Raw genomic sequence first — 21,680 nt, 5'->3', positions numbered from 1 at the left:
TACCCACTTCCACAATGTCTTGTATTTCATTTACATTGGGTGCTGGCCCTCAAAAGTACATGAGTCAATTGGAATTGTCTTCCGTGGATACAGGTCCTGGTTAGTGACTGTTGCACCAAGGTTGCTTTGGACACTTATATGGGGAACCAGGCAGTCAGAAGGGGTTTGCTAACAAGAATGTAGCTCCTGGGTGTGCACTGCCTGGAAGGGTTGGGAGAGAGGAAAAAAATAGAGCCCTTATTAAATAGAGCATTTTAAAGGCCCTTCAGAGGTCCATACTTTGTGCCACAGGATGGAGACAGTTTAATATAATATCTTGCAGCACTTAGTTTTTCCTCTCTTTTCTCCTCAGAAGCTTTCTTATCACTCAGATAGCTTCTCATCTTCCCTCTTCTGATTTCCGTCCACATCCTCACGTCAGGTATCACTGCTCTGTGTGTTTGATCCTGCCTCCCTCACTCAAGCTCTGTTGTGTGGCTCAAGCACTGTCTGTACTAATTGCTCTTTCTTGGTTTCCCCGCTCCCCCCCGGCTTTTATGTCCTTAAACTAGCTCTACTGTCTTCAGGAAGGTATAAGTAATTTTCTATGGCAGATTTTTTGGTCTGGGCTTTGGCTACTCATACTCAGTGAGATTTGGAAAAGGTAATTTCTGTTAGAACTATTTATGATTATCTGTTAGATCACTTAGTTCCTCTAGCAGGGATCACAGATTTACACAGGGAAGAGTTTTCCCTTACTGTTTTCCAAAGGTACTATCCAATAGATTTCCCAAACTTTCAAGCCATTTTGGCCTTATCTATTAAGGATAAGATAGGATTATTTATCTGGGAATTTAAATCCTTTCCACTTTTCTGTTAATTCCAATGTTCCTTGATATACAAAGATGTGTATTTCCCCACTCCCTCCACTTTCTCCTCAGGGATAGATCAGATGCTCCTTATTTGTTGGTGAGCCAAGTTACACAGATTTCAATACTTTAATCTCAGTGTGGTCCCTTTAGCCTCTGATCATTTTGCTTGTTTCCCTATAATCTCCTTTCCCTGTGTCACTGTGAGACTTGGACTCAATAGCAGTATTCCAGCTGTGCTTTACTGAGAGGTGAATCTAGAATGACTCAGATGTAAAGATGTTGCAAACCTTGAATTGATTCCCTGCCTACTTTTACCATGAGGTTTTCTGTCTGTTTCTGCTTCCCATTTTGTTTGGTGAGGTTTTTTTCCTTCCTTTCTAGGCTCAGTGTTTTCACTCTCTTCTGTCAGGGAATATGTATAGTTGAATGAGGAGAGCAACCTCATCCTCATTCCACTTCCATGACTGAAGACTCATGGAGTTTGAAATGAGAGCTCTTGCAGGGAGGACTCGTCTGGGGGTGGTAAAGAACTAAAGGTGTTGTGCCATTGTGGCAGTTAAAGCCAGTGGCTGTTTACATGGAGGTCCAGCTTTTTGTCTGCTTCACTGTCTTCATTCCAGCTCTGCATTGCTCTTTGCCATATTTTTCCATAGATGTATTTTTTTCATTAATCTGTCTTCTCCCTAGACTGGTCCTGACCATAGCTACACTAAGGAGAAGATCAAGATTGTGGAGGGAATATGCCTTTTATCCAGTGATGATTCCGAATGGGACGACCTGAAGCAGATTCGGAGCTCCCGTGGAGGGATCCTCCGGGACCACGTCTGCATGAAGACGGATACGGTCTCTATCCAGGCCAGTTCTGGTTCACTGGATGACACTGAAACTGAGCAGCTGCTACAGGAAGAACAGTCTGAATGCAGCAGTGTTAACACAGCAGCAGCCACTCCTGAGCGGCGTGGTTCACTCCCAGACACAGGCTGGAAACACCAACGCAAGCCCTCCACAGAGAGCGAGGTGTAAAGCACATGTGACTTTGGAAACAGTCGTACCCTCCCTACCCTCTGCTCTGCACAAAAAAGACAGGACTCTGCCTGCCTGGCAAGGAAGGGCGCAGAGACCAGCCTCTCTCACAAGGGCCCCGAGACTGGGACTGCCTTTCAGCAAGGAGCTTGGGCAGCTGTATTGTTGTGGTTGGAGAAGGAGGATGGGTGGGTTGGTTGGAACCCAGAGACTCTTTTGACTCATTTTCACTGTCTGTGGTTTATTTATATGTTCCCTTTTCCTGGCAGCTGCCACGTTAACTTTTGCAATGACTCCTCTGGCCTGAATCTGGTTCAGAGTCTCTGTTCCCTGGCAACCTGCAAGTCCTGTGCCATCCAGCTCACGGTCAATGCCCATGAAGAGAGCAGAGCTGCCTCATTGCTGGCTCCTGGTCACAGAGTCATTCCAGCACTAGCAGCACTCTTCGAGGCTTTGTGTTGAGGGGTCTCTGACTTGAGAGAGGTCTTGGTATAGATGGGATATACTTTGGGGCTCAAGAGGACACTGAAATAGCATCAGGTCACCTTGTAAAGGCATAAAGAGGGTAACCACAGTTGCCAAGACTCACTTCATGAGAGCATCACTGCTTACTTTTGTATCTGCTACTAAAAATTTCAATTAATGCTCAGATTGGAGCACTGTGTCTGTTGCTGGCAGTGGACACTGCTCCTGTTCTCCCCTCTCCTGTTAAAATATGTTTCTACTCTGGAAAAACAAGAGTCAGCCAATGGCCCTTTCAGAACTGTTCCCTGTGGGTACTGGAGTCTGAGTGCTGAACTTGAGACAAGAAGAGATTGGTATTTCACTCAGCTCTACAGAGCTAATGGGAGGAAATGGACCTCATCAAGACCTAAATTTTACTGATCTTTGCATAACTGATAAATAAAAAAAGAAAAAGAAAATTTGCTAGGTCCCCCCTAGTCCCAATTCTGCAAGGTCCCAATTATTTTGGCCTTTAGGACCTTTGATTACCGTAATAAGGGAAAAGAGAGAATTCCTAGGTCGAGTCCTTCCCGGGGGAATGCTCAGTGCTGACAGTTAGGAACTGCTTTATTACTAGGCTGAGCCCATTTGACCTAGAATGGGAGACAATAATCAGGGAGCTGCAAGGGCCATTTTAAGAGCAGATAGTATTGCACTTCAAGTTCTTCTGTTACCACTAAATAGCTCTCCTTGCTAAGTAGTTTTTCCCATCAGCTGCATGAGCTTCAGTTGTTTTCTGGCCTCCAAGGCTCTTACCCTTTAGGGAATGTCATCCTACCCTTGCAGCCAAAATCCAGCAGCATTTGGAGCATGCTCCCAAGGACTATTGCCACCTTTTCACATTCTCTTGTCATCTGTTTGTTCAAAATATAGAAGAGAAAATATTGCTTGACACTTCTTCAAAAACAAAATTTATATTAACCCCTCAAGTCACATGGTGAAATATTAAGCATTAAGCCAGATACTTGGAAGCAGAACTTCCCAGTGAAGAATTTCTCACTGCAAACTTTGTAACCTCTTTATCGCCTGGATAGAGGTCAAGTACATTCCCACCCATGGTGTAAAGAGAGCAAAACATACATCAGGGGTAGGGTTCAGAGGTAGAGGGTGGGCACATCTCCCATGCAATGTTTTTTTCAGGTAAAAAGAAAGGAGAATTGTCCTACTCTGCTCTAGCCTTGTTTATATACTAACAGACCTGCTACTCCTGAAAAACACAACAGTTGCCAGTGGTTTGGCTGTACTTTTCACAGCAGAGGTAGCTTTGTAGATAGGGGAAGGTTGCAGCTTTGACCTGGCTAGGTGGCTTGAAACTCTGTCCATAACTGCACCATTGGGCTGACAGGTGTATATTCCTGTGGAAAATGAACTGGAGCTAAGGCTTGGAAATTTCCCTGTGTTAATGTGGGACTCTTCCCTATTCCCAGAGGGATTTATTTTTATTTTTTTAAATTAGATTTTTATTTAATTATTTATTTGATTGACTCCAGCCTGGGAAGCATTGATTTTGTTGGGCAGAGGCACTTTTGGATTGAGGTGTGGACTTGACTGGGAAGTGAGAAAGGAGTGCATATCACTGACATGGACCCTGCCCATCTAAGCCACTTCACGCAGGGACAACACCAGAGGGCTGAGGCATAGGCAGAACATCGATTTGAGCAGAAACCACATGTAGGTGCAGGGGCATCGGGGCTGGGAGTGGGGAGATTGAGGAGGAAGGCTCTGACTTACAGAAGAGCAGGGTTTCTTTGGGTTTTGGAATGGGTTGGGGTTTTTTTTCCCCCAATAGCTTATGTAACTGTGCACCAAAATCCTGAGGTGGGACAGGGGTGAAGGGAAACATCTGCCCAGACCTGTCACTTAAGTCAGCCTGTCAGAGTAATTGCTGCCCAAGTCACAAGTGTGGAATGGAAAAACAGTCTTTTCAACAACTCATGGTGCTTGTGATCTCCACCTTGATCAATATCTCTGCTGCTTCTTAGGAGAGACCCTGCACACTCCAGCCTAACAACCATTCATAACTGCTCTCTGCTCCCTTCCTCAAATGATTATGGTGAAAAGGAGCAATAAAATGTCACACAGCCTCCTCTACCAGTGAGGTGGGCAGAAATACATGTCTTTTTCCTAGAGACAGCCCCAGTGAGATGCTGCCTTGGGGATGCATCATGGTTCCCCGTTCTGGGGAATAGAAGACCCTTGTTGCACTTAGGATGTTAAGAATGTAGAAAGGCTACTGGAGGATGATCTCTTGAGCACTGATTTACTATGTAAAAAGCAAACCTCTCTCCTATCTGTCCTGAGCTAACGTCAGTGATTTCCGTGTGTTCCTGTGTAATGGTTTTAACGTTACTCACTGGAGACATTGGATTTTCTGGAGTTATTTAACCACTGTGTTCAGTATTTTAGGGGTTGATGATAATTTAATATAAATTTAGCTTTTCTTAACCACTCTGCCTGGCTTTTGGTTGTGAATCATGCATGTTATTTGGACTCCCCTTTGAATGAGGAACTCCCAAACTTGTTCAGAGAGAACCTCAACTTCGCTTCGAGAGGAGCAAGAAGGTAGGAACAGATTCAGGTTCTTAGGAACCTGATTGTAGCATACACTGCACCCCTATGGCTTTGAATCAAGGGCCCAATATCTACACTCACTTTTGCAGATTTCTTTACATACGTAATATCTCTCACTCTGCCCTGCCTTGCTTTTTTCCCCCCCTCTTTAACATGGCAACAGCAGAAGGGATTGTTCTTTCTGGCGTGTATTAGGATTGTAGAGATCTCAAGCCTCTGTCGAGTGGAAAATAAAGCTCTGAAGAAGAGCTGGTTTTTCTTTCTGTAGGGGGTTTTGCTTAGGCTTCTGTTGCCTTTTTTTATAACCAAGAGTTTAAATAGTGCAAAAGGCTGAGTAATGAATGAAACATCCACTAATAACTGACACTGCAGTACTGGTGCCAGTCTTGTAACACATTCTGTCCCTTTCTGATGAACTCCCTAAAACATTTTAAACAACTGTATTCCTGCTCATTTCACAATTGAAGCACAGTGCAAAGCCATTTCAGTCAAATCATGAAAAAATTGTCTCACTTTCAAAAAACTGATGGTGCTTACATGGCATGGTAGGGAGAGTGCAGTGTAAGATTAATTGCAGTTGCATGCATGGCACTCTGCTGTCCCTTGTCTTCTATTCTGATTACCCATAAAAATTTTTCCTTCAATTTCTTAAGCTGAAGTGAAGAAACAAAGGAGCAAAAACTCTGTGCTCCAAAAACAGTTCACAGAATAGGCCAGGTTGGAAAGGACACAGTGGGTCATCTGAGCCAACCTCCCTGATCAAGCAGGGTCACCCCAGAGCACTTGGCACAGGATTGTGTCCAGACAGATCCTGTGTTCTCCAGTGAGGGAGACTCCACAACTTCTCTGGGCCATCGTCCAGCACACCCACGTAGTGGAACTGCCTGCCTATCTGTTTCTGCCCACTGCCTCTAGTCCTATTGCTTGGCACCGCCAAGCAGAGCCTGGCTCTACCTTCTGATACTCTCCCTTCAGATACTGATAGACAGTGATGAGCTCCCCTATCAGTCATTTCTTCAGTTGCTGCTTTGCAAACTCAATGACCATAGGAAAGAGAAGGCCCACTTTTCTGTAATAGGATCTTCGCCAAAGGTAAATCAATCAGCTCCGAGATGCTTTAGCCCTTTGCTAAAGGGGTCCTGCGGCCTGACGCGGCTGTTTCAGGACCAGCGCCTCCCGCCAGGCACTGCTCCAGCCGCAGCGGCCCGGGCAGCCCCCCCGCCCCCTCCCCTGGGGACACGGCGGCGGCCGAGAGAGCAGGGGGAGGCGTGCCGGTGCTCACCGAGCGGGGCGCGCCCGGCCGAGAGAGCGGGGGGAGGCGTGCCGGTGCTCACCGAGCGGGGCGCGCCCGGCCGAGAGAGCGGGGGGGAGGCGTGCCGGTGCTCACCGAGCGGGGCGCGCCCGGCCGAGAGAGCGGGGGGGAGGCGTGCCGGTGCTCACCGAGCGGGGCGCGCCCGGCCGTGCTGCGCGTTCCCTCCGCGGCGGTGCCGCCGTCTCGGGAGCGCGCGGAGAGCACGCGCTGCGGCTGCCGGATTCAAACGGGCCAATAAGGGGCGCGGGCGCGAGTGCGGGCGGGGCCTGCAGCGGCCAATGGGCGCGGCGGACACTGGGAGGTGCGGGCGGTGCTGGCGATTTCAAACCCCGCCGAGCAGCCGCCGGACCGTCGCCGGCCCGACCCGCCGGGCCCGGGTGAGCCCTGCCGTCCTTGTCCCTTCCCCGGTGAGCCGCGATCTCTTTCCTGTCCGCTTCCCGCGCCCGTGGGAGGGTGGGTAGGCCTTCCTCCTCCGCCAGGGTCGAGCCTCCCCGTTTCTCCCGGGGACCGTGTGGAGGCGTAGTCCCAGCGGTGCGGCATCTCCCCATGGGGATGGCCCGGGCCCGCGGGCTGCACCGGCATCCGCCTCCAGAGCCCGGCGGCTCGAGGATTGCGGGTGGTAGCGCTGAGAGGCCGCGGCCTGTACCGCGCCGCGCTGGGGAGGTGTAGCTCGCTCGGGCCGCCCGCGAAGCGAAGGGCGATGGGGCCGGTGAGAGCCGCGGGCTCGGCGGTTCCGCTGCGGTTGCTTCCGTCCTGTCGTCGTTGTGGGCCTGGGGCTGCTGGTCGGGGCCTTCCCTGGGAGGCGGCCGGAAGAGTGGGCCCGGGGGCTTGCGGGGGAGCCGGGCACCCCGCGGGGGAGATGCGGACCGGACGCCTTCTGTCCCCCGAGGCTGCGTGTAGGGTTTGTTTCCCCTCCAGAATGTCCTAAGAAAAACGTTCTCTGGGGTGACTAGTCTTCAGACAAGAGGCGCGAGCTCATCTCTTATTTCTGCAGCTGTGTTGTTGGGTGCAATTGTTAAGATTGCCAGAGCCTCTCACCAGGAGATGCTTCCTGTTGGATTCTCTCTAGTGTATGCGAAGAGGGGCTGGATAGAAATGTGTGTCCCATGCTTCTGCACACACACCTTTCCACCATTGCATTTGATTTTGTTTCTGAATCAGACAGTCTTGTGATTCTTCCAAAGACAGTAATTTTCAGGTTGGTGTACAGAGGGTTTTCCTCCTGAATTTGGCTCTCTGTCAGTGGGAGACCCGAAGTTTTGCATGACAGAGGCTGAGGAACGATACCTCTGTGCACCTTAAGCAAACCTGGATTCTGTTCTAAGAATAAAAAAAAAAAAATTAAAAAAGCTACAGTTTTCTAATTGATTTATGTTTGCTCTGTATCATCTGTCTGAGATTTTTATTTTTCACTGATTTATTTTGTGTTTAGTGTTTGATTTTTTGCTATATCTGCTGAACTGCAGTGCAGTTACAGTTGCCTTGTGCAGGTGAGAAGGGGATGAGTAGCTGTCGGGATGTTGAGCTACCAGCTATGGGAGCCCTTCCTTATGTATTTGTGGTGTATCAAAGAAAGCATTGCTATAGGCTTTCAGTGAATCTATTAGTTTGAAACTGTAAAGCTGCTTATTTCAGAATGCATGGAGTCTCAAATATTGGAGTATTCTAAAAGTCTACTCACAAAAGTCTGTTACTAAAACTTTGAGATAGGTTCAGCTCAGAAGGAAGAATGATTGAGTGCAACTTGCCTGTATAGTTTTGACTCTTTGGCGTCCAACATGAGATCAGTTGATACTGCAAAATTTAGAATTTGATTTGGTTTTCCTGCCTCAGACTTGATTTCTCTTTAAACTTTGCTGTTTTGGTAGCTTCCCCCCATATTGAACTGATAGCTTCACTTTTTTTTTTTTTTTTTTTTTTTTTTTTTTTTCCTTCAAGAACTGTGATAGGGCTAAGCCTTATAAGCAACATTGAGAGAGTGATATATCAAAGCAGAATCCCTGGTAAACGGCCTTCAGGTACGACAGACTGTTTCTGAACAAATGGTTGTAGATGTATTGAAAGTAATTCTCAAAACCACAAAGTTGGGTACATTAACTAGGAAAAGATGATGTGATGACTTCAACAGAAATTTAAATTTCAGAAGTATGGGAGTTATTCAGACTGCTTTAGATCTGTATTGATGGAAAGCTTCTCCCTTGATGTTCTAATATAAAAAAAGGGAATGCATGGTGATGAAACATGATTCCTGGTTCTTGTACACATAGGACTTGTATTTTGTCAGACTTAACTTTCATGCTGGCTCTTGTCCTTTCCCTTGTATGGGCCAGCTATGTAAGCTGGCCCTCTGCTTCTGAAAACATGGTCTGCCACGGTGGGGCTGTGCTCTCATATCAGCATCTGCTGAAACGGGAAGATCTTGTTTTGTTTAATAGTCAGTACAGAAAACCTGAATTTCAGTGTAATGTTATAAATTGTTTCACTCTGTGTGTTCAGTGATAGATTTACAGCTGAAATGCACTTGGCATGTTGTATGCTCCTTCAGTCAATCCTTTTTTGTATTTGTTTTTTGCTACCCAGTTGTCATCTGCAGATGTAGCACTTCTTTTTGCCCTTTCTTGTACGTCACTTAACACACATCTTGAACAGTACACACAATTAGAAATTGCTCTGAATGTTCTGTGGAGTAGAGATACCTATCTTAATTATCTAATTTGGAGGATTTTGTTGGGTAGGATGTATGATTGGAAGGACACATGAGAGATGTAAATGCTTGCAAACCTTCTAATTAAGGTTTTCAAAATCATGGTCAGTGTTCATCTGGTTCCCTTTTTCCCTGTTCCTAATTCTCCTCTGCTCCACACTACCATCAGCTGTCCTTATATGGTTTATAAAAGAAATGTATAAACTTGTATTGCTAATTTGTTTGTAAATTATTTAATGTAAATGGTTTGTCAAGTCTTTGCCAGAGTAGGATGGCATTAAAGCCATTTGCATCTGTAGCAGAGTAGTTGGTTCAAGACAACATAGCCTAAGACTAATAAGGTGTTGCTGTCGTTGCTGATGCTTTGTTGTAGAATGTTCCCAGTGGTTCATGTTATATGGGTGGAGTTCTGAAGTGATATGGAAAAGCCCTGTACCTTTGTGTTTAAACTAAATATTGCCTTGCACCAAGCAGTGTTGCTCTGGCTTGTTTGAATAAAGAGTCTCTTGACCTGAGCAGTTGTATATTATCTGGGCTTGTCTCTATGATAGCTCGATTTCTGTAAACGTCAGATGTTGAAAAGCAGAATCTGCTGTGCATGTCCATACCTTCCTGTTGCAGGGGACAGAGTGAGGTGGTAGGAAAAGTAACTTGGACAGTTATTCAGTGGGGAGCATGGCTGGTGCTCGCAGTGCCTAGAGGAGGCTTCTTTCTTCAGCTAGCTAAAAAGATGGCTGGAGAAATACAGCCTTGCATCACATGGCTTGATGCTCTTCTGAGGAGGAAGCTAGTGACAGCCAGTTTCCACCATACCAGCATCTTCAGTTGCTATTGTCACTGTAGAAAAGGCGTCTCAAAATGTCAGACGATGGGCTAGAGAGATTGCTGATGAATCAGCTCCACCAGAGTGCTGTCATTACACATCTCGCAGCAGCATGAAATGCGGGGATGGTATAGGCTCTTCGTTCGTACCTCCTTTGGAAGGCACTGTTTCTCCTTCCCCACGGCTGGCCTCGTTCCTCCTGTCGGATTTCAGAACCGCTCCCTCCTTCGATTAGGGATTGCTGGATGATTGGTGGCCTGGGATAATGTCTGCTGCATGCTCGGGTATGACCGCAGCTCCCTGTGTTAGAGTAGTAATTGTTCTGACGGGTATGGGCGTTCGGGGTATGACTCATGAGGACAGCAGGCCTGGCGGGCCGAGCTGGTCACTGGTCGCCGGCCCGGCGGCCCCTTCCCCGCCGGGAGGCGGCACCGCAGCCGCCGGCAGGGCCGTGCAGCGCAGCGCCCGCCGCCGCCCGCCTGGCCCCGCGGGGGCTGCTCCGCGGTGGCGGGAAGGGAGCGCGGTGTGCCCGGGGCTGCTGCGGGGTCAGCGCAGCGGGGCTGGCGCTGCCCTGCCCTGCCCTGCCCGCCTTTGTTTGGCCCCGGCGCGGGCCGGCTCCCGCCCAGGTGCGGCCGCGGCGCCCCGAGCCCCGCCCGCGGCGGGGAGGGGCTCGTCCCGGCCCGCCCGTGGTTCCCGCCTGCTGCCGCCGGGAGCCGGCCCGGAGCTGTCAGGGTGAGTGTCCGGCCCGGCCCGGCCAAGCCGCGGGCGGTGCGCGGCGACGCTGGCAGGGCTTGGCCCGGGCCGGCCCGGCCTGGCCGGGCCGTGGGGCGGAGGCGGCGGGCAGAGACAATGCCGGGCGGGCGGGCGGCCTGCTCGCCGTGCCCGGCCGCGGCCTGCGGCTAGACACCCGCGGAACGGGAAACATCGCTGGGCTGGCGGGGACGCATCTGGGGCTGCGGGCAGAAGTGGAGGGGGTGCTCTTCTGGAAGGTGCTGGGCATGGCGGGGGCGCCGCTAGTTGCAGAGGGAAGCCGTGCTGGAGGGAGCTTCCCTTGGCGAAGGAGGAAGCTAGTGATGTCTCCGCGGGAGCTTTCCTTCATCAGCAGTTCAGGCCGTCCTTTTAAAGAACATCGCATGAGCCTTTTCATGCCTGAGCTTTGTAAAACCTCTTGAGGGGTGGGGGACTTTACAGCTTATAAGCACAGTCCCACCGACATCTTTCACTCCAACAGTCCATCCTTAGAATTATGTCAGTGCATGCCTGTGCACTTGCCCGTGGGTTGCCCTTTTCCCTTTTGCCCTTCTTGTCTCCGTAAGACTGGCTTCACTCCAGGCTTACCCATGCAGTTAGAAATTGCTTTTGGTCTTTGCTGTAACAGAAGGTCAGTTTATTTTGCATTGTCTTTCACTTTTAGATGAGTGGAAAAGAACGGCCCTGGTTACTTTCACAGGCCATGTATTAAAACTTATCCTTCCAGAGAAACTAAGTATTTATATCTCTTACCAATGACTTGTCATTTATGCTGTTAAAATTTCACTGAGGTGAGTTAGGACATACAAGTTAGAGCAGGCAAGAGAGAATTTAATGCTGTTTGTTCGTGAATGCCATTTCATTGCTGCTGAAGCCGTAGCTTCTCTTTAGCATGCATTTCTCCTTTTTCTTTTCATTATTCTGAGGTTTTGCTATTTTTTTCAGCAAGAATCTTGTATCTTGCAAGTTATAATTCATCTGTCAATTGAAAATGCCAGCCTTTAAAATTTGGTAAAATTTTTATTGCCTACTGTGTTATGATTACTTGAGTCTTCAACCTTTTTTCCGATCTACTTTATGTTGCGTCCAATGGGAAGGTTTGGCTAGCAAATACAAAAAACCCATGTTGGACTAAACTTCTAAGAGAGTGAAATTTCATTGTTTCAGAGCCGAAGAGCAAATGTGACCCAAAACTGCCATTAAATGAATAAACAAACAAAATTTTTTCTGCTAGGAAAACTGTGGCTGCACTAACAGAGATCTGTCTTGCAGGAAGTACAGTTTTATCTGAAATGTGACATCCAACCATATACACTCCAAATTTGTGCCCTACTGTATAGGAACATTTCAAACAGATTTTTCCTTTAAAAAGACCTGTCTTGATTTCTCAGAACTTAGTCTTGAGTAATGCTTTTGAGAATCTTTCAAAATATGAAAATATTTGATGATGTTCTTGTGCCACAGTAGTATTCAATAGGTGAACATGAGTAGGGAGAAGTAGACAGTCAGTATCAATAAACAGCTGGTTTTGTTTAGCATAAAATGGCTTCCTATTTTGCCATTGTACATCTGTAGAAAATCGTCTGGAAGCTGACACTTCACAATAAAATGTAATGATAGGTGATGAATGTATGCTTCAAAAGAAATCACATTTCCCAATGTTAATGATGGAAAGACTTTTCCTTAGCGGTACCCCATGCTATAACCTATAATGTTAATGCAGTTCAGCTCTCAAAATTGTAGCTGGAAAAGCATTTATTTGGAAGTTGAGTAGGAGCTGCTCAGAGTAGTGCATGGTTAATCCAAACTTTGATGTTTTGATACTTTGCCACAATCTTTTAATGTGTTGGTAAATTTGTTTCCAAACTTACTTACATTCATTTGAGAATTTTCACTTTTACATTTGAAACTCTTGCATTTATGCTACCTTGTAAATGCTTTCCACTCTTGCCACATCTTGCGTGATCTCCCTTAAAAAGATCCTGTTCTTTTCTTGATAGTCTTCATTTTCTCACTGTTCCATAATATAAACTTGCCCTGCCAAGAACTGTCAGGGAAGATTTGTTCTTCATTTCCACTACAGATTTCTCAGGTGACTTGCTTTTGGAAATGTTGCATTGACCAGTTTTATGACAGATGTCTCTCACAAAACTAACTTTGGTGGTTCAGTTGCTTCAGAAGTATTGTTTTCTGGATTTTACAAAGTGAATGTTGTTACTGAAAGTCTTAATTCTGTTTGTTCCAAGTTGTGGCAACAGAAAAAATCTATGTAGGTCAAACGCTTCATTGCTGCAAATTCACTAGTAATAACAGAATTTAGCTGTGTTACCGTATAATGAGGTCACTTGCTACTTGGATGTTGAGAAGGACTTGAGGTTTACGTGTCTTTGCAAAGAAGCTTTTAAGAAAAACCTTTTTGTCAAATGTGGGATACACTATGATTATACAGAACCCAGTGACTTAATTGAAAGGAGAAGCAACTGTCTTTTATTCTTGTAAATGCAAGATGTAGACAGTACAAAATCTTGGCATTTGGACAAATGTGAGCAGTGATGAAGCTAGAAAGACTGGATGTTTAAGAAGGAGCTTTCCCTCTGTGACCATGGAATACTTTCTGAGAAATTCTGTTCTAGAGGGATTTGTCAATTGCTGGGGGAAGTATAATTTTATCACTATTTTTAGATGCCAGAGTCAGTGTAGAAGGCAACTTAACCCATTTTTTAATTGAAGTATTGATTGTAGATGTTAATGACAGAAAGTAGTAGGGGAACTGAATTGACTAGACTGAAAAAATAGGTGAAATGCTGTTTCATGGTCATTCAGCTTCCCTCCTTCTGTCTCTCTTTATTATGTGTGATCCCCCCAAGGTGAGTACATTGTGATGTGGGAAGGGAAATCCTAGATCCTTTTCTTCTAGATTCTGTAATGTATCGCTAGTGTACAAGCAAAAGGTTGTACTTTGTGGCAGTCAACTGTTGTATATGTGTACGGGCAAAAATAATTGTAAATCAGTATTAGTCCTGTAATGGACAAGCCTTTTTAATAGAGTTGCTATTGACTAGGGTTTGAACTGAATTGAGGTTTGTAGTACTTGATTGAGGACTGTCCTACAATGAGACTTCTTTCCTTGGCAGAACGGATCTCCAGAGAGAAATAAATGTTTCTTTTTATTGTTGAAGTAGGAAGTTCATGCTTTTGTCAGTTTTCTAAAAAACAGAGTTTAGATGTCTAATACAGGTTTCAAAATTTTATCCTGTTGTTTCTGTTGCTGGCAGGTGTGTTAGTGCTTTCTTCCCCCCCCCTTTTTTTTTGTTGTGAATAGCTGTTATCCTTGTATTGGTTCCTCATGTGTTCTTCAACAACAACAACAAAATACAAAGAGGCAATAGCTTGAGTTAGTTCCAAGTTTCTGATTAAGAATCAGAACTACCTAATTTTCTATGAAGTTCACTCTGCTTGTTCTTCACAAAGGTGTATGTGACACTGGGAAGAAACCACTGCATCTATTTATGTTGTCTGCATCCACACTGAGGAAGTACTCCATTATTTCTGTACTGGTGCATTAAAATGAAGATATTCCTAATACAATCTCATTTTATACTGGCAAAGCTGTCTTTGCTGATGGCACTTGGCTGCAGAACTAACTTGAGTGATAGGGAATTTTACTGCTGGAAACTGTGTTCACCCTAGGGCACTCCTGCATCCTTTGCTAGGTTGGCTGTTTGGAAAGCTTTTCATGTAAATTCAGTCTCATTTCTTGCTTTTGGAGAGAAGTCACCACCTTCATAGAATTAGATCTATTTTACCCCCCACCTCTGTGTTTGCCATGCTTTTGGGTGTGGGGTGGTGCTTTTTTTGTGTTGTTTTGGTGTGCGTGTTTGATTTTTGGTTTTTGATGGGTTTGGATTTTTTGTTAGGTTGTTTTTTTAATAGGTAAAATGCATTGAGTTTGAATCAGGAGTCTAATTTCTATTTAATTTTGAACTCTTTCACTAGGCTGAAGGAGGGATAAGAGGAGAGGTTGGGGCAGAGAAAACATAAGCAGGAATTTAAACAGATGAAAGCAGATCCATTGCAAAAGGCTGATGAGGTTTGGATGCAGTAACTCACTTGCCCTTTTGACCTCGTATGATTGTTTGAGGTTGGTATGGCCTTTGAGTTGTATTCTTATTGTAAAGTTTAATTTGGAGTGCCGTTTTTGTCAATTCCTGACATGGAGGAATGCTGTGACTAGGGTTTTGTTTTGTTTTTCAGTAAGTTGAACAGTTAGAAAGGTAGTGAAACAGAATTAACAGTTCAGTAGAATGGATTTTAGGTAGCCTCACTTCTGAGTGCTTTTCTTCTTACATAATGAGCAGATCCTTTCATTCTTAGTGGTTTACAGTTCTTTGGCCCTCCCAAAAAGATTTTTTTTTTCTTTAGAAGCACACTTGGTACCACTGTGCTGATGTCAAGAAAAAATAGCCATATTGTTGTTTGTTTGATGAGAAAGGAAATGAGAAGGACAAACCATAATAATGCTTGGATACACTTGTTTATATATGTAGTCAACTTGTGTTCTGACATTGACTCTTGTTTTACTGCCATTGGGCAAATTAATAGTTCATGCATTTATAGTGAGAACAGTATTAACATCCATAGGAACTTGTAAATATTTAAGGCAAGTTTAGTGTAATTTGCTGTGAGGCTCTGTGTGTTGGTGACAGGTAGGGGTTTTGGAGTTCTTTGTGTTTCTTAATGGTTTTTGTTTTTTAATTATTGGGAGGTTGGGTTGTTATTTTTTTAAGTATCTTCTAACTAATCTAGGAAGGAATAAAAAAGGTTGTTTTTACCGGAGGCTGTTGCTAGCCTAATTTTGCCGTCGAGTTAGCTGTGTCTGTAAGTGTTGTGTGGCTGACCAGAAGGCTTTGAAGAACTTGCTTATATTAATTTATGTGAGTGGAAATACACTCCTAATTCAAGGGATTAATTTTCTACAGAGAACCTCTGAGTATTAGGTGAAATACTTTGTATGCTAAAGTATACAGTTTTGCTGGTATAGGCTGAATTTCTGTTAGGAGCATTCTACTAGTGTTGTGTGCTTATATGCCTGTAGTGATTAATTGTTGTATATGGTCGGGTTATAGAGTTTTGGGCTTGGTCTGTGAATTCAAACTGGTGTGTTGAAATGTGTTACTCCATCTCTAGTTTGATTTTGTGTGTATAAATAACACTGGGAGCTCTTTTTACTGCTGCTGCTATTTTCATTTTGCTGATCTCTCTGCATCAGACATGTTCTCTCATTATTTTCTGAGCAGTCAGGTTAGTTGTACAATAAGTCTGAGACAGGCATTGAGCCTGAGATCTCATCTGTCATACTGTAATAGTGTTCTTATTTTAATCTAAAGGGAAGGGGGAACCACTAAAACTTGAATGAGTAAGGATTTGAACCTTACACGTGGCAAGAAATTGATCTCTTGTTGACAGTTGCTGATGCTGCCTACATTAGAATTAGGGCAAAAATGGGTTTCGTTCTTCTCAGTAACTGTTCATTTCAGTTGTGCTGTTTGTAAAATTGTTAAAATGACTGTCCTTACACTTGCATCTGATTATTTTTTGACACTGATTCATGGCACCTGTTGCTAAAAGCATGTGTCAGTAAGAGTCAGTGTTTAATGTTGATGGCAACTCACTTTGGTTTAATGCCTTTAGCTGTAGTACATTCTTCCTCAAGCTTAGGTGAGGTTATATTCCACATGCTTTTTTGGCTTACTAAAACTTTCACTGACTGAGACTTGTAGTGTCAGAAATACTACAAACTGCACTGCTCTCTAATCTTTAATGGCTTCTGGTAATTTTCTAGGGCTTAAAAAATAGTGAAGTAGTGGTCTGGTCTTCAAGGTCTGTACCGAAATATAATTACAACCTTGGATCGCATATTAGCGATGAGATTTGCTACAGAAGTGGGGGGGGGGGAGGGGGGTTGGGGTTTTTTTGTTTTGTGTTTTTGTACTTTTTAGGTATAACTATGGATACACCCAATATGTATTTTTCTGTTTTCTAACTTGTCCTTATCTCCACAGAAATTACTGTAGTTATAGAGAGAGCTTGATTTACAATGGGGGACGACAGTGAGTGGATGAAGCTGCCCATTGATCAGAAATGTGAACACAAGGTAGGAAATCTTGGATTTGGCTTGCTGCGTATCTCTGCTTCTGGTGATTTTGTAGTGCTTCTCTATCTAAATACACGATAGTTAGGTAATCTTGACAGCTGCATGGTGTGAGTATTAACAGCTCTGAAACTGCATCAGCTCTATCCAACCTAGAGGTTGAATAACCTTTATTAAGCAGATTTTAGTAGCATGGTATGGCATAAGCTTGTGCACTGAAAGATCAGTTCGCTCATTCATGTGGAGAAATTACTCATCTGTAGCTGCAGCTATTGTTGGGCTCCCACCTCCTCATTGGTGGTTGCTAGAACTTAGGAAGAGCAGTGGGGAAGACTGGCATCTCTCTATCCAGGTCATTCTTGGCAGGAGAAAAACAAGTATTTTGTCCTGTTGCATGTTATTAATATAGACATTGAGGAGAAATCTGCAGGTGCCAGCTTGATGAGTATACTTTCAAGTATGGTTGAAGAGCTTTGTGAGATTGGTGAGTTAAGGTTGTACTAGCACAACATTTAAATGTCCAATTTCTGCTCCCAGCTATGGAAAGCCAGATTAAACGGTTATGAAGAAGCCCTGAAGCTCTTCCAGAAGATAGATGATGAAAAGAGTCCTGAATGGTCCAAGTATCTTGGATTGATAAAGAAATTTGTGACTGACTCCAATGCAGTGGCTCAGCTGAAAGGACTGGAAGCAGCTCTTGCTTATGTTGAAAATGCTCATGTAGCTGGGAAGTAAGTAGCCTTTCCTTGCTGCTCTTAGGCTGTTAGGACAGTTTAATGTGCCTCTCTGAGAAAGGCTGCAGCTGCATGTAAATTGTGCAGTGGCCACTAACAATTCTGATCTCTCTCGTTAAGAGCAGATCTTGCTTTCTAATCCAGAGAACTTGCCAAATGACAGGCTTTCCTTGTGGATGGCCTCCATGTGCATATTAATTTGTCACAAATTGCTTGCAGTGTTCTAAGAAACTATTGAAGGCGCTAGTAAAAATTTCTGAAATGGCAAAAAAAGTAAATCAGTAATGTGGTGGTGTAAGTGCTATGAACTGGAATCTCTGTTCTTGTGTGATTGAAACAGTCTTACCTGTACAGGAAGGAGCCTTTTTTTCAGGTGGATGTCTGTGTAATTCATACATGAAATAAAATGTAGTTAGGTTTATATGATGTTGCATCCAGCATAACCAATATGAATCTCCATACCTGCCAATTTCTTCACTGGATGTTTTTTAGTACTTCTCTGTTGTCTAGCCCATGAAATAGGCCATACTGAGGGTGAAATAAAAAGCACATAATAGGCTAGATTAGTGCTTTTGTCCACTGACTTTGTGACCTGATTAAATGAATAAAAGTCTTACTTAAAAACAAATAAACCCAAAGCTTTGTTTAAAAATCTAACAACCTTGCACACTCCTTGACTTAAAAGTGATGTAAATGATTTTGTTTATCTGAAGCTTGGAACGATATGTGAAATACTGTCCTGGGATTATGTACTGATACAGATAACATATTGCAACGTATACAAATCCAGGACATGGCATTTTTGTGAACCTCAACTAGAGAATGTTAATACACTCCTGAGAACGTCTACTATTCACTGGTGTAGTCTGGTGTTAGAATCATGTTAACTATGATCTGTGTTCTTTTAATTAAACCAGATGTCAAAGTCATCCCTTACAAAAGGTTATTTCCCTGAAGGTTATCTTAAGATGTAGTCCCTTTTATGTGAAGACTTGTTGGGTTTTAATCTGGTTTCAGTGTTGCGTGTGTTTTTTTCTGTAGATAATGATGTAGAACACTTAATTCACGTAAATGTTTCAAAAGTAATACTCTCTCACCTTTCAGGACAACAGGAGAAGTAGCATCTGGAGTTGTAAATAAAGTGTTCAATCAGCCAAAGGCCAGAGCAAAAGAGCTGGGTCTAGATATATGTCTAATGTATATAGAAATTGAGAAAGGAGAGGCAATACAAGAAGAATTATTAAAGGGTCTGGACAACAAGAACCCGAAAATCATAGTAGCATGTATAGAGACACTGAGGAAAGCACTAAGGTAAGCTTTTATAGTTCATGGTGTTTTTTGTGGTTTTCTTCTTTGCTTTTTCCTCACCCCAGCAATATGTGGAGTCTAATTTTATTGCTTAAGATTTTAGCAGGCCCTTGTTATTGTTGAGTAGAATGCATCTTTCCTGAACTGGTATTTTTTGGCAACAACAGTTGACAGCATCATAGGATCTGTTAGATGTGAGGGTTGTCGATGTTGTACAAGCCTCATCTGAATCTCTTTTCATTCATGGTAACTGTTTACCACACTTGCATTTCCCAGCCTCTGAAAGAAGGGCAAGATTAGTGAGTCTTGTTACAGACTGTGAAGCTTCTCTTCTGAGTATCTGTAATAAACTCACTGATGTGAAAACTAAAATGTAGTTTGGTTTTTTGGTTTTTTTTAAACCACTGTTTTCTTCACTGGTGTGGACATGTTTAATTGGGTACACAGTGTGTGTTTTTAGAAGAAGAAAAAGAAAACCAAGCTCATTGCACAGTAAGCTTCTATTGTCTATATAATAATTCCTTTATTGACCAGGAGAGCTGCTAGTACTCCCTAAAAATCAATTCCAATTTAAGATGCTGTAGTAGGCTTCAGTATTACATTATTTTTTGGTTCCACATCAAGTTTGTTTGCTGCCTTTGAGTGAAAAATGCTAGGGCTTTATGAAATTCTTATACTTGGTGTATATATAGTTTACTGACCATTAGGTGTTTTTTTAAAGGAAACAGGTAATTGTGGAATTTATGGACAAAACACTTCTTTCTGAGTAAAGTAGCTCACGTGAAAACTGTATCATTTATGTGGAGAGTGCCTTATGCTGTATTTCTTTTAGAGAACTTGCTGAGGCATACATGGAGATGATCCTTGTTAAACTAATTGTTTCAGGCTTTGGTAATGTTAAAATAAAGCTTTGGGCTTAACACATTACCTATGATTCTGCTATGTGAAACTACTGTCCTATATTTAAGAACATATTTTAGCTATTTAAAATTGCTTATCTAGTTAAATGTCCTTTTAACACTTTTAACAGTGCAGTGTAATTAGAAGCCTGCATAACCTTCCTCAGTATCTTTCAACTAACTACTTCTGTAAAATGTGCCACATCTGTTTCGTTTTTTTTTTTTTCCTTACATGTAGTATTTTATTATCTTTGTGATGTTAAGATCAAATACTCTCATGCAGCCCTCTTGGCTTAAACTCCATCTTCTGCTTCTGAGCTGTGTTGCTACTTAAATTTTTCTTATGCTTTGGTAGGCTTTCTGCATTGATAACAAAATTTGTCTATGTTGTACCTAGGTGGGTAGCTTGAATGCATAACTAGTTTAATTTCTGGTATTTTCTGTCTTGTGCTAAGGTTTCTGTTCTTTCTTGTTACATAAATTAGATTATATGAATTAGATACTGATAAGTTCGCATAGGCACTTTTCCCAAATGCTCTCTTTTTGAGTCATGATAGAAAAATTGAATTATTGGGCAACTTATTGTTCACATAAACTGTGTTATTTCCAAGACCTCTTGAAGGTTTTTGTACTTAGTATGTTTTATAGTTGGTGTTGAAATAAAATTATGTGCACTAGAATTTGTAGAAAGTGAGACATGTAGATTTTAGTTCTTGAGCAGCCTTTTTTGCTAGCTTTTTTATGTGGAACTTGAATTGGAGGGAACCATAAGAAAAAGTGTGGTGGAAAAAAATTAAGAAGAAGAAATGTTTCTGAAGCAAAAAATTTATTGCTTTTGAGGTGATTTACTTATGATGCCTTAGTAACTACAGCGGTTAACTTTACTATGAGTTTGAAAAGAAAGTTCTTGTGTTCTCATTCATCAGTGATTGAAATAGGAAGTTTCGTGTATTAAGTGCAGGAGCATGTAGAATCTCCCGTCAAGGACGGGTGATTGGCTGGGGAAACTTGTTTCATGTGTTCTTTCAGTAGCACATATTTCAACACGTGTTTTCTGTGAAGATGACCCAAGCTCACTCTAATTATCTGGTCCAACAAGTGGAAAAGTGACTAATGCTTTTACTGCAGTTTGCTTCCAAGGATAGACAAAGGAGATTCTATTCTGATTTAACAAAAAAAAAAAAAAGTAGGTCATACAAATTTTGGTCTAAGGACAGCTTCTTTCTTTCTTCTCTTTTTGTTTTTCCCCCCCGGCAAGGGAGCCGATTTAAGCACCAGATTAGATTAAGTGCTTTGAAGTAATATGAGAGGCCTGATTTTATAATTCCAAACTGGGTGTGGAGGTTAATTTTGATAGGGCATGTATTCTTTAAATCATACATCATCTCAAAATAATATCTATCGTAATGGTTTGAGTAAATGACAAAATTGCTGAATGTGCACTGTTAGACTTTCATAGACTGTTTTTTAAAAGATTATTTATTTGTGGATTGCTCCCTGGTTCCTGGACACTGATGCTATTCTGTGTGTTTAACTTTCAGTGAATTTGGTTCAAAGATAATCTCACTGAAGCCAATCATAAAAGTATTGCCAAAACTTTTTGAATCTCGGGAAAAGGCTGTTCGAGACGAAGCCAAACTCCTTGCTGTGGAGATCTACCGTTGGATAAGGGATGCTTTGAAACCTCCATTGCAGAACATAAATTCTGTTCAGGTAGGCAGAAGTATTTCTGTATCCAAACATTTGATCAAACACTTTGATGGTCATCCTCCCTGATTCTGTGGTGTTAGGCATTCTTACAGTCAAAACTGGAATGTGTTTTTTTAGCTCCATGTAACTTCACCCAAAATGTTGGTCACTCTTTGTCATTTGTAAGGAAATTTTAACAATGTTTTGTTGCTCTGAACATACATGAAGTTGTGGGGTGAAGTGTCATACTGAAACGGAGGATAGAAATTGAGCAGTAGAATGGTTGCCCTTATAAAAGACCCTTGAACTGAAAGTCTTCAAGTCAATCATTTTCATTCTCAGTTTCCTTTTTCCTGAAGTT

General features: G+C 43.1%; 2 protein-coding genes across 10 annotated transcripts in view; both read left to right on the top strand.

The window, feature by feature from the left end:
- LRP4 (LDL receptor related protein 4) overlaps positions 1-4,827 on the top strand; it is an 83,738-nt gene extending 78,911 nt beyond the window's left edge. For 2 of the 3 annotated variants that reach the window (XM_032112290.1, XM_032112289.1), the window contains exon 38: positions 1,539-4,827. In XM_032112290.1, the coding sequence (XP_031968181.1) occupies positions 1,539-1,874 (336 nt within the window). In that variant the 3' untranslated portion in view covers positions 1,875-4,827. Of the gene's footprint in view, positions 1-352; positions 422-1,538 lie in introns of all 3 variants that reach the window. The other variant, XM_032112291.1, reaches the window with a different exon arrangement.
- A 1,722-nt stretch (positions 4,828-6,549) lies between these two features.
- The window catches only part of CKAP5 (cytoskeleton associated protein 5), a 53,916-nt gene continuing 38,785 nt past the window's right edge, over positions 6,550-21,680 (top strand). The window contains exons 1-6 of one of the 7 annotated variants that reach the window (XM_032112283.1): positions 6,553-6,668; positions 14,535-14,679; positions 16,601-16,692; positions 17,227-17,420; positions 18,528-18,734; positions 21,172-21,343. In XM_032112283.1, the coding sequence (XP_031968174.1) occupies positions 16,636-16,692; positions 17,227-17,420; positions 18,528-18,734; positions 21,172-21,343 (630 nt within the window). In that variant the 5' untranslated portion in view covers positions 6,553-6,668; positions 14,535-14,679; positions 16,601-16,635. Of the gene's footprint in view, positions 6,669-8,199; positions 8,280-10,050; positions 10,073-10,434; positions 10,521-14,534; positions 14,680-16,600; positions 16,693-17,226; positions 17,421-18,527; positions 18,735-21,171; positions 21,344-21,680 lie in introns of those variants that run through there. The other 6 variants (XM_032112284.1, XM_032112286.1, XM_032112281.1 and 3 more) reach the window with 6 other exon arrangements.

Source organism: Corvus moneduloides, chromosome 6 (genome assembly GCF_009650955.1).
Source record: "Corvus moneduloides isolate bCorMon1 chromosome 6, bCorMon1.pri, whole genome shotgun sequence".
NCBI lineage: Eukaryota > Metazoa > Chordata > Aves > Passeriformes > Corvidae > Corvus > Corvus moneduloides.
The sequence above is the reverse complement of the archived record's forward strand: the minus strand, read 5'-3'. Positions and strand labels throughout refer to the sequence as shown.